Source organism: Brassica napus, chromosome C5 (genome assembly GCF_020379485.1).
Source record: "Brassica napus cultivar Da-Ae chromosome C5, Da-Ae, whole genome shotgun sequence".
Classification (NCBI taxonomy): domain Eukaryota; kingdom Viridiplantae; phylum Streptophyta; class Magnoliopsida; order Brassicales; family Brassicaceae; genus Brassica; species Brassica napus.
Window position 1 is genome coordinate 53,886,197 of NC_063448.1, and position 18,386 is coordinate 53,904,582.

Genomic DNA, 18,386 nt, shown 5'->3' on the forward strand with positions numbered 1-18,386 from the left:
GTCTCTGACTTCCCTGGTAGAAATCCAGGTGCTGTTCTGCTGCTGGAGGCGGTTTGAGCAACTTGCTTTTCCAAAACTTTCAAATGGGTGTTCAAAGCTTCGAACTTCCCATTAAGCTCTCCATACATGTTATCCACCTTGGTGTTTATCTCTGCAGTGCTATTCTTCTGACCTTCTAGCACCATTTGCAGCATCTTCTTAATTTCGTTATCCTGAGAAGGCTGTGACGAAGAGGCATTTCCTTGATTCTGATAGTTGTTGTACTGCTGCCTTTGCTGAAATCCTGAGTTGCCCGAGTTGTTCCCCTGATATTGATTTCTGTTCTGAAATCCTTGGTTGAACACACTCTGGTTCTGATTCTGGTTCTGCCTGTTTCCTGCCTGAGGGTAGGACTGATGTTGTGGATTCTCCACATTGTTGCTCCGGTAAGACAGATTATTTTGCTGATTTTGATTCCACCCAAGGTTCTGATTGTAGCCTCTGTTGTAGTTTCCTTGACCACCAATGTAGTTCACATCAGCCTGCATATCACTTGAATCATCACCAACAGCTTCTTGTGAGGAACGATAGCCTTGCTCCTCCACAAATTTCACAGATTTCTGATCTCTCTTGAGAAGCATCTCAATCTTGGCATTCAACTCATCTATCTTCTTGGATTCATAACCAACACCCTTCTGGCTGGTATCAAACCTTGACTTGCGGTTTGCTTTGCTGGATGACAGGTTGTTCAACAAGGTGTAAGCTTCTTCAACAGTCTTGGTCATGAAATCACCATTACTTGCTGTGTCCATGGCATCTTGACTCTCTTCATGAACTCCATTATAGAAAATGTTCAGCAAACTCACATCAGTGTAGCCATGGTGAGGGCAGTCCTGTGTGTACTCCTTGAAACGCTCCCAAGCCTCATGAAAGCTTTCTGAATCAAGTTGCTGAAAGCTTCCAATTCTGCTTCTCAGATATGTGGACCTTGACTTGGTGAAGAAATGCTGTAGAAAAGCAGCTCTTGTCTCTTCCCATGTAGTAAGAGATCCTGGAGGGATGGACTTTAACCATCTGATAGCTTTATCAGCTAAGGAAAACGGGAACAACCTGCATTTCAAAGCGCCTTGAGGAACTCCATTATGTCTGCTGGTGTCACAGACTCGCTCAAAATGCTCCAAGTGATACATCGGGTCCTCAGACGGGTTTCCATGAAACGGATTTTTCTCCACCAAATTAATGAGACCAGTCTTGATCTCAAAGTCTCTTCTCTCAATGGGAGGTGGGCGAATCCCAGAACGATCGGCATAGAATGCATCTGGTGTATCATAATGTGCAAGCGTCATCCTAGGCATGCCATAGTCTCCAGCCTGTTGTCTTGCAGCTACACCAGCCTGCTGATTATCACCAGCATTGTTGCCTTCTCGTTCAGCTACAGGAATTGGATTTTGCGGGTTGTCCTGAAACTGGTCTTCTTGGTGTTCAGCCATTTCAACCTCTTCAGCGGACTCAAGTCTTTTCTTTTTCACTTGTCTCTCTAGGCGGCCGAGCTCTAACTCCAAAGGTATTAAATTCGATGATCCTTTGCTTCTAGTATGAAATCCGCTCATTCACCTGAAAACACAAACAGAAAGAGAAAGACAGAAACATTAGACAAAATAAAAAAATGCTATAGTCTTAAACTGATCATTAACTCTAGGGTGACCAAATGGTCCCCGGCAACGGCGCCAAAAACTTGATGTGTCGAGTTTTAACCCGATTATCTAACTGCAAGTGCACAGTAAAGTACGCAGTAGTAATGCGGGATCGAATCCACAGGGACCGATGATCACACGTAGAGTTGCAGACAAGTTAATAGCTACAGCGAATCAAGATATATTTTTGATGGTTTTTATTTAATTTTCTTAGTGTCACAAAACATAAACAAGCATGTAAAAAGATGATTTAAACGATTTGAAAACTATTTTAAAAACAAACGTTGGGCATTGGGAATTCTCAGTGATTTCTTTTTAATCAAGATACAATTAATGGAAGACACAGAGATATATTAAGAACCGTCTAGAACTCAAACACGATATTAGAATTAACCTACTTCCGTAGCGCTAATTCTCTATGTTATAGAAATCTCCACACTAACTTCCGCTGAGTTTCAATTTCTAAACAAGCATTAAGAACAGGTTCAATATGTTCACAAAGCGCAATAACATCAACTTCCGAGGGTTAAGGACACTTTGCTCATCTAAAGTATTTTCGGAAGTTCAAACAATCACTTTCGGTGCATCAAACAATCTGAAATCATGAACTAAGTGATCAATTCAGTTCAAGCAGTAAGAAATCCATTAGATGAAGAACCAAAACGTAATCCCTTAGTCTACACACGTTTTATGGATCAAAACATCAAGAAAATCCCTATGAGAACCCCTAAACCCAACTAGATGACTACTCACACATAACTAAGCAAGAACAAAACGATTTTGATGAAGAAAACATGATAAGATTGTATTAAAACAGAGTAAAGGTTCAGAAGATCTTCTCCAAATGGTTTTGAGATGAACTCCTTTACAAATCTTCACAAATCACACCAAAACAAGTACAAAACACTCAAATCTTCTCTCTAGAACTTGTAAATCTCCTCCTTGGTCGCCCCTGGTCTTTTCTGAGTCTCAAAGGTCGAGTTCTTCTTCTGAATCATTGAGGGGAGTGGGTAAAAAGGAGTGAAAAGCTCGTTTGTGCGTGTGGAGCCCGTAGAGCGTGGGATCGGTCGATCCACATGGACCGGATCGGTCGATCTAGTGCATGTAAGCGTGAGATCGGTCGATCCACATGGACCGGATCGGTCGATCTCACGTCCTGTGCGATCAATACTTCTCATTCGGTCCATTGTTCGGTCCATCTTGCTTCTGAATAAATCCCGAATGCGTTCTTTTCTTGCAAGCTATCTAGTAACCTGCATATTACACTAAGAACACCAAAACGCATCAAATAGACCAAAACATTAATTAAAACCGACCATTTAATTTCTCCAAAACGAGTTTAAAACCGCTAAAAACACGGAATATCAACCATTTCAATGGTTAGGCCACCAGCAACAGAGTATTGCTTCCACAATCGAACAGTACTCGCCCTCACTCTCCACATTGTCTTAAAAGGTTTCAAATCGGCTATGGAGTTAAAGCCCGCCATGAATGTTGTGCTTGCGAGAATGTTTTGGTAAGGATGTTTTGAGAAGGAAACGGTGGTGAGGAGATGTAGCTTTACGGCCTTGTATTTATATATGCAAGGCGCGTGTCTAGGGTATATTCGCATAGCTAATGTTCATAATTATTTTCGTAATTCAAATTACGAATTTCAGAAACTTTCCTTATTCCTTGCTATGCGAATTCATTGAAATATTACAGGAAACAAACTGAGAATCTGGTCAACAAAATTAAATTTTAAATCAATCAATAACGATCAAAAATAAGTCTATATGAATCGGTTTCGACGATAACTTTCCTTTACCATTTTATCCAATATTAATGAGTACATATATAACCAGAATTAGTGTCATATTTATTTTTATACTCTCCTAGTTTGAAATATTACGAAGATCATGCATTGTCACGCAAGTATTGCGTGATTGACAATCTCCTTATTTTGGAAACTTATATTATTTAAAAATCTTTAAAATATGTTGTAATCTTTACAATTACATATTAAGCGAATCAATGTCATAATTGCCATATGAATTTCTTTAATTGTCGGGTTTAGATGACCGGTTTTGATATAGTGTGATATCGAGTATACATTAAAAAGACATCGAATATATTTTATGTGATATAATATATGGTAACTGGTTTTGATATAATATAAGAAAATGTTATTTTATTGAGATTGCAATTATTTTATTTTATTTTAAAATATAACGTAAAATATAAGAAAATGTTATTTTATTTTATTTGATATAATATATGGCAACAGGTTTTGATATAACCGCTTTTTCTTATATGATAACCAGTTTTGATATAATATAAAATCCAAAGTGAATTTTATATTATTAAAAAATGTTATTTTATGTGATATGATATATGGTAACCGGTTTTGATATAGTGTGATAAAAAGTAATTCACGTTACCAAATAACCGGTTTTCATATCATCTTCTTGGAGATCGCACGTCACCAATTCACATGATTAATACATTATGTTAAGCTACAATTAATGAATAATGACAAAGTATGTAATAAGTCTAATAAAGAGATGGTTTTATTAGAGAGTGTGAAAATGAATATGGTGTTGCTATATAGGAAATGACATTTTGGTTAATAATAGATGAGCATAAGATTAGTTTCTATTAAAAGAGAAGTACCATTTTTATCTACCATAAAAAAGTTATACTAGCCTTATTAGGTCCATTTCATTAATTATATTTATTTAAGTATTTATATTAATCCATTCAATATATAAAGATTTAATAATAAATCAATTTTAACTGTAAATTTAAATTTTACTTTTTAGTTATAACAAAATGTTGAGAAAAAATCCAACAAAATCTTTCTAAAATTTAAAATATTTTATTTAAATTAGTACCATTGATTAATTTCGTAATTAATAATATATACTATTATACATTAGTTTAAATAAAATTTTTAAACAAAATAAAATAAAAGTGTATGCTATTTTTCGAATTTTATAATTATATTCTATATCTTCTTTATTAAAAGAAATACCATAAAATTCATACTAGGTTTATTTCATCAATTACATCTATTTAAGTTAATCTATTTAATATATAACATTTCTAAAAAAAATCTTATAAATTATAAATATATTAATAAATAAATTTAAATTGTAAATTTAAATTTTATTTTTACTTATAATAAAATATGTTGAAAAAACCTAACAGAATCTTAATAAATTTAAAATATTTTTAAATTAATGCAGCGATTGATTTCATAATTAATAATATATTATTATTATAATATATTTACTTATAAAATCCCACAATATACTAAAATAAATAACATAGAAATATAAATTATGCTAAGAAAATATCTGTTTATAGTATAACTAAATAAAATTTTAAAATGTATTGTATTCAGTCTGTAAAAATTAAAAAAAAAATAAAAGAGATTCCTAATTTTTTTATTTCATACTATGAATTTATTTTACCAAACTCGAAAATATATTAATATATAATAACAATTAATAATAAAATAAAATATATAAAACAAATCATTATATATTAATAATATCCAATAAGAAACATAATCAATAACATTATAGATTTACACAATATATAACACTAAAATGTAAATATCTTTTAAAGTTTTGTGATGGTATCCGTTATATATTTATAAAATGAAAATCCGTGCGGGTGAAAAATCTAGTTTTAATATTAAGGGGATTGTATGATTGGTATGTATTAGAATTCTATCATAAGCACCTTGTCAAAGTCTAAACGCGAAGAAAAATACCCAAAAACTAAAGTGAATTCTTCAAATACATTGTATTTCGTTAGTATCGGACTAGATATGGTTTTGTTAATGTATGTAAGAAAGGTGGGACCCAGACGTTGACGCCGACGTGTAGTTCTCTGAAGGCGTTGACCATGACCATTCAAAAGACTATAGAGTCGGTCCATCGTGATCGTCTTCCCCAACAATGGAATATTATCAACCTTGCCGAATCATCATCAAGTACCAAGTGGAGCACGAGTAAGAAAGAACCATCCCATGTATCTGAATCTGTTTCTTTTGTCATGTCTCTTCTGAATGGATCGCAACACAGGTTTGAATAGTAAAGAGTTTTTTTTTTGTCAACAGTAAAGAGTTTTTTTAATCAACGAATTAGACTCTATTTCCACGTGGCTATTAGTTGATTTTTCATTTTGTTATTATTTTTGCGATGTACATAAATAATGTGGAGTTTTAGTGTCAAGTATCTAAAATATATTTACCATAACGTTCGCAACAGCAACCAGACAAGAAGAAAAAAGTCTCCAGAAGAATTATAGTTGAGATGAAAAGTAACGGGATAGTTATGTGTATATAAGCTAGGGAAACCATAATAAATTTTGAAACAAATCATGACTGTAATAGTTTCAATCGGTGGTATAGTAAACATTATAATATCAACTGCCAGTGTTACTATTAATTTGTTACCTGTATTTTACCTGCTATATTTAAGATGTGGCGCAGCAATGCTTAGCCACATATATAGGAAAGCTGGTAGAAAAGTTTGTCTTATGAACCAAAGTAATAATAATAATTTTATTGCTCTGAAACGACTGAATTATAAATTATAGTCCACAGAGAGGAATGGAGAAACCTGAATTCTAAAATTTTATTCTACGAGGAACCTAGCACGTTGAGCAAGCCGCCAAGCCAGATCTGGTCTAAGAGACCTTCGACGAAAAGTAAAACAAGTCATCTTCATCCACCATACTGGAAGTTGATATGTGCAATCTTCCACTCCATTGTTTCTGAAAATCATAATTTTGTTATTTATCAAGTACGAGAATACATATGCATCTTATTCCAACATTAGTAGCCAAAGCCAATAAGTATAATGGCTCATATCATTGGATACGTACACACTGAGTATTATTCTTTTCGGTCACATTAAATGAAAATTTCTTAAGAGATCCTCAGAATTTTGGACCACTATGGGTCTTGAAATGGCTTTTAAGGCTCGGCTTTCTTGCTGACCACACCACACCACCAACGAACTTTCCTTCCCTCAGCCGCCGTCACCACCATGTTAACTCTTCTTCCCTCACCATCACTACTTTAAGATGTGATGTGTGCAGCATATATATCTGGTGTCATATGTGTGTTATATTCGAGTTTAAAAGATGTTCTACTCAATGGGAAAAGATGAGGAAAGCGCTATTATTGCTTAAAGGAGTGGTATATAGAAAGAAAACGACTTCAACTAAAGAATTTTTGTTTGTTTGTTTGTTTGACGGCTCAGAATAATATATGTGTGTACTGCAAGAAAATGGAAATTAAAGCTTAGCAAAATAAGGAGAGATAGGTCTTATTTTAATATTAACTCTTTAAACAAAATGAAACAGAGAGATTTTATTTTTACCAATAATGTTTCAGTATGTGCTTTTCTCAAAAAAAAAAAAAGTTTCAGTAAGTGGTTGTTGTTGGATCCTACATAAATCATAATCACACATTATTCCTTTGAGACATTTTTATATCCCCTATTTAATTTCCTATGAGTTTCTAAGATAACTGAGGGGTGATCACAGAGGAGGAGAGGGATACAGAATTGCTGACGTGTTGCAGAGTAAGGACACGGTTTTGTCTGGATAATGGTGTAAAAGTCCGTACAAAAATGCTATTTCCAATAAATAATTAAGGCTTTTGGACATATTTAGCGGTGGATTATCATCAGTAAGCATATATTTTAACAAACAACTAGATCTTGGTCCACACGACCGTGCAGGTTTTATTTACAAAATATTTTAGATTTGCAATATAATATATCAATAAATTAATATAATTTAGTGTTATATATTATCTAATTTTATAATAATGTTTGTGTGACGTGTAATATTACAACTATAAATTTTATAAATTTTGTATTTTTTTAACAAAATTTATTTTAAAAACAATATTATATAACAATACTGATTTACATAAATTTTGTTTATTTCTAAATTTGAAATGTATGTGGAAATTAAATTAAGTTGAACCTACATAATAGAGAATTTGATATATAATGATTAATTAAACCAGTTAAGTATAGTTGTTTAAATAATAAACCAAATTGGTACTAAAGTCTGTGTAAACTTTAGTCTATTGTTACTAAAGTCCGTGTAAATTAATTGTGTTACATGGTAAAATCATTTAAAAGCTTGACTTCTAAGTGATCTAAATTAAAAACAAAATCACATATGAAATAAGTCGTAATTTATGTGCTAAATAGATAAGATATGTTTATTTTTAAATTTGAAATAGAAATGAATATTTATTTTTAAAAAACATCTTTTAAAATATTTCTTAAATTTAATTTTGAAAATAAATTCAATTTGAAATTATTATTAGAAAATTTTCCTATGATAACTATTTTTAGTTTATCTTCACAAAAATAGCTCTTAATGAAGAAAATGACCAAAATGAATTTTATTAAAGGGTAAAAATACAGTTTTACCATAGGGTAAACTAATATAGACTTAGAGTTTAGAGTTAAGAGATGAATTTTGGGCATAGGGTTTCAAATTTTTTAAAAAAAAACAAATATTCAAAATTTAAAATTTTAAAATAAAAAGAGATTATTTTGGTCATTTTTTTCTTTGGGAGCTATTTTTGTGACAAAAATTTTAAAAAAGCTATTTGAGAGAATTGTCCTTATTATTATCATTAAAATATTATTAAAAGTATATTTTATAATTATTAATGTTTGTTTACAATCAAGCAGTAAACTAAAATTTAGTTTCTAATTATACTTTGTGATAATTAAACTTTTAAATAACTAATTTCAAAAATATATTTTAAAAAGATTCTAAAGATATTTGTAGATTTTGTTAGACATTTCTTTAAGATATTTATTTGTATTTCAAATAAAAATAAAGAATTTAAAAAATATTATAATTAAATTATGTAAAATTTAATAATCTTTTTAAAGATGGTCTAAATAAAAAAATCACACATAAGAAAAGATATGACTTTTATTTTAATACTATAGATAAACTTTCCATGAATGAACCTCTTACTGTCCACCTTAAACGCAAAGCCTAGATACGATCCAATGAGCTTTCGCTATGTGGTTTTGAGAATAAAACAACCAAATTTTAAATGTATTCTTTTGAACCCAAAGAAAGGCTTTCACACACACTAGCTCCTTTTCTTTCCCATATACATGCCCTATAGACATAGTTCCTAAAAAGCAACAATACTTGGATTATCCATTTTATAATACTGCGGTTATTATTAAATATCTTTTAAAATATTTCCATGATTTGTTTTGTTTGTTTATGTTATATCTTGGGTTAAATATTAAACATGGTGGAACCAATTATGAGCTTTTTCGTCGAAATATTAGTAACAAAATGAATAATGATTTGTATTATGCTTCCATTGAGGAAATCACTCAATCTATAGTGTGAAAACAATTTCAATTATGGGTTTTTATATTTACAATATACTCCAGCACCGACGAATTATTTTTTTTCTTAAAAATGAATCATAAAATAACCCCCCCCCCCCCCCCCCCCCCCCAAAAAAAAAAGGCAAAACCAATCATATTGATCAAGCTTGGAACCAAAAAGCTGATCATATATCCTAATATAATATCGTAAACACTCCTTATCTTTAATTATTCCCCTTGAACAAATGTCTTTCACACGTATACTTCCTGTTTAATTAAGTACTTAACGATTCTAATTTTTTAATTCTATTCAGAAGTTGCCATTATTGTTGAACTGTTCTTGATCCTGTAAAAACCATAAGTCTTCATCACTTTCTCCAATGTTCCATAAACTGTCTGAAGAAGAAGTAGCTCCATTAATATCTTCAAACCAGTTAAGGTTACTCTGCTCCTGCATAACCGCCAAATCTTCGTCTAATAATCCAGAATAATCCAAATAATTATCCGGTAATATTTGCGGAACCACCAAGTCCTGATCCGGATAATAGCTATTCCCCACTTGACCCGAATAGTATTCCGGGTACGTGTTTGGAGCGCTGTAGTACTCCGTCAAATCTGACATCGGAGACACTGCCACGTTAGAGTTTTCGGGCGTGATATAATCGTTGTTCACTACACCAAATTGTTGTCCCATGCTGTTGTTGTTGTAATCATACGTCATGAATTGATTGTTAGAGGTTGTGTTGCTAGATGACGTAGCGGCTGATACTGTCGTGGTAGTGGTGTTGGTGGTTGTGGCTACGGTGGCTGCGGCCGAGGCAGATTGGATCCTCTCGACCAGCCTAGGCATCCACAAATACTTCATTGTGTCTTTGAATTGCTGACTGTTCACGTCGCATTTAAGCTGCTTTGCATGTTTTTGAACTCGGGTTCTCCAGTAGTTTTTGATCTCATTGTCTGTTCTTCCCGGTAGGTATTGTGCGATTTTTGACCATCTATTCATTAAAAACACACACACACATTAAATTAACTGTTTAAGACAGATTATATGCTGATAAGTAAACTATTAATTTCATTTCATTTACTACGTTACTAATCATTAAGCTATCTCAATCATGCATGTAATTCTTTGTTTCCACTAAGATCGATATACAACGCCACATAAGTTCATATTTTCTCCGTTATAAGAAAATTAATATCGTCATTCTATTGCTTGCGTTTCACGTACGTATAATGTAAAAAAAAAATATTATTTGGAAAAAGAAGTTATATTATATTGTTAATTATTTTGGACATTTCAACTTTATTTGTGTGAAAAAAAGAACTTAAAACGATACCTTTGTGTATAAGAGATCTAGCTCATGAAACGATACAGAACAATATTAGGTTAAAGTTTAGAACATACCGATTGCCCCAACGGGAATGAAGTTCGAGGATCAAGAGTTGTTCTTCGAGGGTAATGTTTCCACGGCGGACATCAGGGCGGAGATAGTTTAACCACCGTAACCTACAGCTTTTACCGGTGCGTTGGAGTCCTATAATTTCATTGGTAAAAGTATATATGATGATTAATTTACCGGCCGGTCATCTACACGTATATAGAGTATGATGATTTCATACGGAAGAAACTCATGTAATTTCATATTTGGTAAAGTTATATAAAATTCCCCAACAGAACCAAAATGGACAGTACTATGATGCAAAATGCAAATTGTTCTAAAGGGTCATTTTCTTCAGCAAGCTTTCTTCCATTGAGTTAGTGCTCTTCCCATATAGATGATGATCATTAATTCACATTAGTTCCTCTTTCTTTTTCACCCTTTTTAATAACCAAATTTAGATATTATATCTAAAGTGAGATGGTTGATAATTGAATTTCTTGCTAAAAAGATCTCACTCAAACCATGAACACTTTATTCATTCATTCGAACGAAATATTTTTAGAAATAAGGAGAGAAACATGAGAGGTATGCACTTTTTAATTCATACCTATGAATGGTCTTTTCATCTATGCATATAAGGGAAACAAACCATTTCCGAAAATTAAAAAAAAAAGGTAAAGGTGGGCAATCTAAAAAAAACACAATCACACATGGTGATTGAAACATGAAAAGGATTGAACATAAAGTGATTGAAACACAATCAATTATGTTATGCGACTTGTCCTTTGTCTCTTTTAGCCAAAAGATGCTCAAAGAAGTAGAACATGCATATATACAACTGTATATATACGTGAAATGAATCATATATACCTGCACAACGAGAAAGAGAGTTCCATCGACCTTCTCCATGAGTAGCAATGTAATTCATGAGCTTAAAATCTTCTTCAGCGGTCCATGGACCTCTCTTCAGGTCCATTTCGTCTTCCATGTTGTTGTTCTTCAAGTTTCTTCCTTTCTCATCCATTGATGCACACAGAAAATACCCAAAGAAAAGAGAAACCTCAGCAAAAAAAAATTTCAGACTTACTACTTTTTTTCTTTGTGGTTTTAGGGAGAGGGAGAGAGAGAAATAGAGAGTTTGATATTTTTTGGAGAGAAATGATGAGTTTCGAATGACAAGAAAAAGAGAGAAGTTGTGGGTTTTATAGAAGAGGAAAGATGATAGTTTTCAATTTTTCTTTTAATTTTTTAAATTACTTTGAACATGTGCAAAGAAGAGAATGCATAGCCGTAATGTAGGAACTGTGTTTATTGATTTAATAAATTACTAGATTTTGATTCGCGCTTTCAAATATATTTGTTGACAAATTTATTGATATAACTATTTGTTAACTAGTTTATTTCGCTATAAACATTTTCGATTTTCGTTCGACTCTAATTTGCTTTTATTGGTTTTTAATTACAGTTTGGTTGTGGTTTTAGGTTTAGAAATATATGAACAATTTTGGTTATATATGAAGTTGAGTTTTGGTTAAAGTGATTGAATATTTTGATATTTTGTGTGGTATGGATATATAAAAATTTCAAATTTTTTCGTTTTGGTTACATTTCTATTTTAAATCATTTCAAATAATTGAGGTAAAATAAAAAAAATCCTCATATTGTGAATCACCAATATAATAAAATGGGAGAAATATTTAGAAAATTATTTTATTTACATATCTATTTATTTAAAGTATAAATAATATAGCAAAGAATAACAAATAATTTTAATAACATAAAGTTACTATATTCAGAAAAAATGTTATAGTTTTTATTAAAAATATAATCTGTAATGTTTATATTATGAAAAAATTATAATGTCGCTCGCTATTTTATATTTTCTAATGTTTTAATTTGCTGAAAAGAAATAAAAAGAGATGCACTATTACTTGATTTTAAAATCACATGAAAAAAATGATCAAATTGGGTCGCAAAAACCAATTCAACCAGAAATCAAATGAAACATATATCTTATTTTACCTTAATAGGCCCAAGTCCTCTGTCCTTACAAATCTACTTTATTGTTTTGACCGACAAAATCATATTTATTATTGAAAAAGTCACTGAAAAAGTTAATGGAAAATTTTATAATTAATTGGAAAAATCAGGAGCATAATCTTAAGAATGATTTTGATTTAATAGTATAGATTATCTTAGGTACTCCTCTATTTTGTTTGTAAACCCTTTTTTTCTTAGCTTATTCATGATGTATGAAAAGGGAAACTATCGAATATGAAATATAGTCCATTCGGCTTTACAAATATTCTCTTACGAAAGGTGAGGTTACAAGTTTGATCCTACGAATTTTCAACCATTAAATCAATATTGTGAAATAACGAGGGATTTCACATTTTTAAAAAAAATCATAAACTGATCGAAACCTTTTTACTTAATCCTGTAGTTTTATTTGCATGTAGGTATATGACTAATCCATTTAAACGAACTCAAATTTACATTTATTCATGGCAAACGATTTCTTTATACAACCAAACTGATATTTTGTTTTCTGCTACTTCATACACGCACACTTCAAATTTTGAAGACACTATAAACTCGGTAGGTTGTAACATGTCCAACAGTCAAATACACTATAAACTAAGTGTTAGTTCCGGTCGAACTAAAGCGCAAGTTATCACCAAAAATTAGTCTCACAAAAATTATACCATGGAATGAATGTGTCACATAAGATTGATGTTTGTAAACTTTAGTTAATTTTCCGTGTTGTATAATTGACTTTTTAGATTCTCTTTGAAGATATAACGAATTCCTGATATACAGTATATCAGGGAATATTATAAATGAATTATAATCTCATAGTTTAAAAATATTAAATAATAATTATAATCAAGTAATATCAAAATTCTTAATTTTATCAATATATATTTAATTTATTATTTGATATTTTAATGTACAGATATAATAAACTAAGTGTTATAAATATATTTATACGTTGGTGATAAAGTGAACACTAGGTCTAGAATAAACCTGAATAAAAAAATTAAAACCTAAATTTTTGGTTAATTTTGTTACTTGATTTTCCGAAATTAAAAAGACGCTGTCGTATTTAGTTAATGATACTAGAAGTCTAGCAATCTAGACGTAGAGAAAGATGCCGTCCAGTTAAAATATCAGTTAATAAAAGGACTATGGAGGGAATAATAGTTAATTACTACTATCACTTGGCACTTAATTTAAAGCACTGAGTTTTAAAGTTGACCCGCTGACTTTCCATGTCTGTGTGTAAAGTTGTAAACTATTAACTCTGTTTCCGTTTCTTGATTGTGTTTATTCATTTTCTTTTATGGGTTTGGAGTTCTTATTATTTTCAAACAAGTTGCCAATAATATATATTTGCGCTACAGCTTCTTTTTCCTTTTTAATTTCTCCACTTCCTTCTTATTTATTCCTGTTCTTTTCTGACCATTAAAAAAGAGTTCAATTTCATTTTACCAGATTTTTCATTATTATAATACTCTATTTTCTTGATGATGAAAAAGTTAGAGTGCTATGTAAATAATAATTATGATTATTTAATAAATAACTATACCTAAATGACAATAATTACACATAAAATATATATATATATATATATGTAGAAATACTAAAGAGGTTTGAACCACAGATCTTTGTCCAGTTGTAAGAGATAACCAATAATTCTTAACGTACAATAACTATATAATTTATATCGTAATATGAACTTAATTTGTCTATGATGCGTATCAGAAGACAAAAGTTGAAATGTACGTATCATACGTCTTATCGATCTTTGTTTTCAAAGTCTGTAAATATCAAGAGTTTCAAATATCAAAAGGACAAGTTGATATGTATAACTTCAATTATTCAGTATACATAACAGCGATCTTTGGTATAATCTCACTTAAATACTTGAAAGCTCTCAAGTCTTCTCCATGCACGATTTTAATTGGATGAACTAGAATGTCCTAAAATTAAATAGAAGTAATATCATAATACATGCAATATATATAGCATATAGTAATGGCGGATTATTGGCTTGTTAAGCTCTTTGTAGAGTTGATGTTCCTTATATTTTACTGTAGCATGACTTATTCGAACAAACGTATACGAAGGTAATAAACAAATTAATCGAGAATTATTAAAGATAGGACCACTCTCTAAAATACCCACGCAGCCACGCTAGCTCAAAGCAACTACACTAATTGTTGTAGTTAGTTAGATATTACTCAGTCTCACTACACCTCCTTTTTGTACATTTTGATGCACAATTTAAACCTATTACTAAACGCCGCCGACCTAATTAATAACGCATCAACTTGACAACTTGTTAATATATCATTTCATTTTGCTCATCAGACTCAATGTTAAAGTCTTAAAGATAACAAGCGGTTTCTCAAATACTGTTTATAAGAAATACAAATTGATTATGGATACCATCGTTTTAAATTTTAATAGCTTCTATAGCCAAGACTTAAGAAACTTCTCTTCCAAAGATACCTATCTATTCAAACTCTGATCCAAGTAAATTACACTGGTTAAATTAACCTAGTCTTGACTGACTGCGCACGGTGATCTAATGTAAATACATTATTAAGATAATGTTATTTGTAAATGAATAGATTATAATAATTTCCATTACCCCCAAAAACACGATTAACTATGTCTAGTATATATATCGCACATTCGGCATTTGATGACTTTCATATCTACAGGAAGCATCTAAACATTATTGCAATATACAGATATTTTTAAATGTCACGGATATCACGTGTTTTCACTATAAAGCGAGTGAAGTGTAAATTTCTTCATACACACTCACTATTATAAAACAGATAATACTATTTGTGAGTGTATACGAAGAAATAAATAACAAGACGAACTTTAGATTCAGCTCTTCCCTTGTTACCAATCAAAATACCACCTAAATTAATAATAAACTAGATTAATTTATCTAAAAAAATTTAAAATAATTGAAAAATAATAATAATGCCAATTTTGATGATACTAACGCCAATAACTAAATCCTAAACTTTAAATATATACCCTAAACTCAAACCGTAAACCCTAAACCCAAACCCAATATCCTAAACTCAAATCATAGACTCTAAACTCAAACCATATATCCAAACCTAATCACTACATCCTAAACTCAAATCGTAAACCCTGAACTCAAATCCTATATCCTAAAGGTTAGGATTTGAGTTAATGTTGATGTTGTTTCTTTAGGGTTTAAGATTTGGGTTTAGAGTCTAGGTTTAGGTTTAGGATATAGGGTTTGAGTTTAAGGTGTAAGGTTTGGGTTTAGAGTTTACGGTTTAGGTTCAGAGTTTAGGATTTAGGTTTAAGATATAAAGTTTGAGTTTAGGGTTTAGAGTTTGGGTTTAGAATTTAAAGTTTAGGATTTAGATTTAAGGTTTAGGGTTTAGAATTTAATATTTAAGGTTTAGTTAGTAGCGTTAGCGTCATTAAAATGAACGTTATTATTGTTTTTGAATTATTTTAGATTTTTTTTAAAAAAATATATTTTATTATTAATTTATGTGACATTTTGATTGATAATAAAAAGGGAGAAAATTTAAAGGTTCATCTCGGGAGTGAACCTAAGTTTTGTCCCGAAATAATCCTGTCTTCGCTCCACACATGTCTTCGTTTTAGGAAACCACATCCTTCTATTAAAAATAGTCATCAATGCTTGATAAACACTTTTTTTCGCAAAACCATATTTCACATTTTATTTGTAGTATATAAAATTATGGAAACATTTCAAGTTGACTGAAAATCCTAAAAAACAATTAAATGTTTTCAGCTAAAAATCATTTTTGCAAGTTTCAAAAGTTTGAAAAACTATAAATATTTAAACTTAGACTGTCAAAACGTTACATATGGACGAATAAAGATTCATAGATTGAGTCTTTTTAGCAGTTATATCTCAGCCTAAAAAGCTGAAATATTGTTATCTACATCCATAATATTGTTATTCTTACTTTAATTTAAATGCTTAAGAAGATAATTTAATCATAATAATTCGCAATCACAAGACTAATTTTTTATATACTGAATGTCAATAAAGAAGTTTACAATATATATTATTTAAGATTTTAATATTTATAAAAATATTGGATTCTGTGTTTACATGTAAACTGTTTATACTTAAACCATCATTTTTAGAAACTTCGATATATTTAGACTGGTACCCGTTAAAATATTTAAGCTAAGACCCTATACCAAAGTTTACCCTATAACGTCATCCCGTTAGCATAGAACTCTATATAGGTTTGGAAACGTACATAAAAAAAAAACTCTATATATGTTTGGAAACGTACATCAAAGCTCAACAAAAACTTTCCTCGGTCTCCGATTTGGGGTAAATCGAAACAAGAAACTGTAAAGTACCTTTTAAAGTCTAGATAATATTGTTAAAAGAGGATTAATTACTATAGCCAGTGGATTAAGCATATCAGGCACGTGGCCACGTAAATCCGAAACAAATCTTTTTCTTCCAAGACTTGCAAGTCTTGAACTCGAATGATAATTGGTTGGTCGATATCATAATCTGATTAATGAAAAATTAAAATAAAAAGGTAATAATGTGGTACTTGGTTTTCATAAGTTATGTGATTAGGCCAAATTTTGAAACAATAAACAATGTGCCAAAGAATATTTGTGGGCATCATTAGTAGGCAAAACTCCAAAGAAACCAGCTAGAACCACACACGGACACGCTCACACATACATCCATGTATACAGGTATTTGTCTTACATATAATATTACACTTTTTAATTAATTTTCGCCGCAATTTAACATGTTATATGGCAAGAATGTCGTAGACAATTCCAATAAAATGAATTATCATTTTAGTAAGAAAAATGCCTTTTCTATAAAACTGAAACAATGTGAACAAATGGAACTGCACATTTTGAAAAAATAAATTAAAATATATTTTTTAACAAAACATAACAAATAAATATCGTGAAAATTCATTATTAAAATGTTTATTCGTCTATTATAGCATCAAGATTTAAAATTCTAAAATCCGTACTACTAACAATAGGGGAACCTAAATGTGTTTTTTCAATACAAATAATTTTTTAACGTTTTTCGTCCGTTGATTTTCACACGCTGCAATCTATTTTGTATTCTTCAGTTCCGTTTTTATTCGATAGCTGGTTTGCTATCCATGAAGCTCACAAGATTCATCACTTGTTCTTGCGCATCACCATCACTTTTCTCATATATATATCAATTATCAAATATTGTCAGTTCGTTATGGATTAAATAAGATTAGCTATAATATGAACAAGCCCTGAAAAACGAAAAACATTATGGTGACATAAAGAAAAATAATACACGGACTAATAAACCATCAAAGTTTCACTAGATCTTTTATAAAATAGGTTTCGTGAGTCCAAAGTTCAAAATCTTGAATATGCTTACGTGTGCTGGTCAATGCGAGGGCATGTGTGTTTTCAGGACCACTTTTGCATATAGTTTTTACCCGTAACAAACATATTTAAAGTAATCAACAACGCATGAAAATGTTCTATACGATAAGATTAAAATGAAAATGATTACACTTCAAATCCATATGAAAATGACGACAGGCGTGACGATATTGTTCCAGACATGTATAGAAAGATATTAAAATATTATTAAGTGCTTTTCGATCGTCTTTGCTTTTGTATCTAAAATACAAATATATGTCCGACGACTCCAGTCGGTGTTGGCTAGTCTAGACGTTTAGTAGATAAGTTAGAATCTAAATGTTGCGTCTGAATATTGAATGTATTATTTTAGACTTCCTTTCTGAAATGTAGAGTAATCGAAGGATGAATTAGAAATAAACGATAAAATGGGATGTATCCTGTAGATTTCGATAAATTTTAGATTCATAAAGTTGTTTAAAAAAATTCTAACATCTCTGAGACTT

At 30.7% G+C, this 18,386-nt stretch overlaps 1 protein-coding gene and 1 non-coding gene across 2 annotated transcripts; one reads left to right on the forward strand and one right to left on the reverse strand.

The window, feature by feature from the left end:
• Positions 1-852: 852 nt before the first annotated feature.
• LOC125588102 lies at positions 853-959 on the forward strand. The gene has a single exon (XR_007324498.1). It is a non-coding gene; the product is annotated as a small nucleolar RNA R71 (small nucleolar RNA).
• An 8,282-nt stretch (positions 960-9,241) lies between these two features.
• Positions 9,242-16,840, reverse strand: LOC106399119 (transcription factor MYB108). The gene is made up of 3 exons (XM_013839590.3): positions 11,311-16,840; positions 10,464-10,593; positions 9,242-10,053 (listed from the first exon to the last, which is right to left on the reverse strand). The coding sequence occupies exons 1-3, from the start codon at positions 11,462-11,464 to the stop codon at positions 9,369-9,371; spliced, it is 969 nt and encodes a 322-aa protein (XP_013695044.2). The 5' UTR covers positions 11,465-16,840; the 3' UTR covers positions 9,242-9,368.
• Positions 16,841-18,386: the final 1,546 nt, after the last annotated feature.

What these genes read in the sequence shown, in the direction of transcription:
- LOC106399119 (XM_013839590.3), bottom strand. Translation starts at nt 11,464, where the DNA reads ATGGATGAGAAAGGAAGAAACTTGAAGAACAACAACATGGAAGACGAA. An exon ending in CTCTCTTTCTCGTTGTGCAG is followed by an intron (nt 10,594 to 11,310) that starts GTATATATGATT and finishes ATGAAATTATAG; the next exon opens with GACTCCAACGCACCGGTAAA. An exon ending in CATTCCCGTTGGGGCAATCG is followed by an intron (nt 10,054 to 10,463) that starts GTATGTTCTAAA and finishes TTTAATGAATAG; the next exon opens with ATGGTCAAAAATCGCACAAT.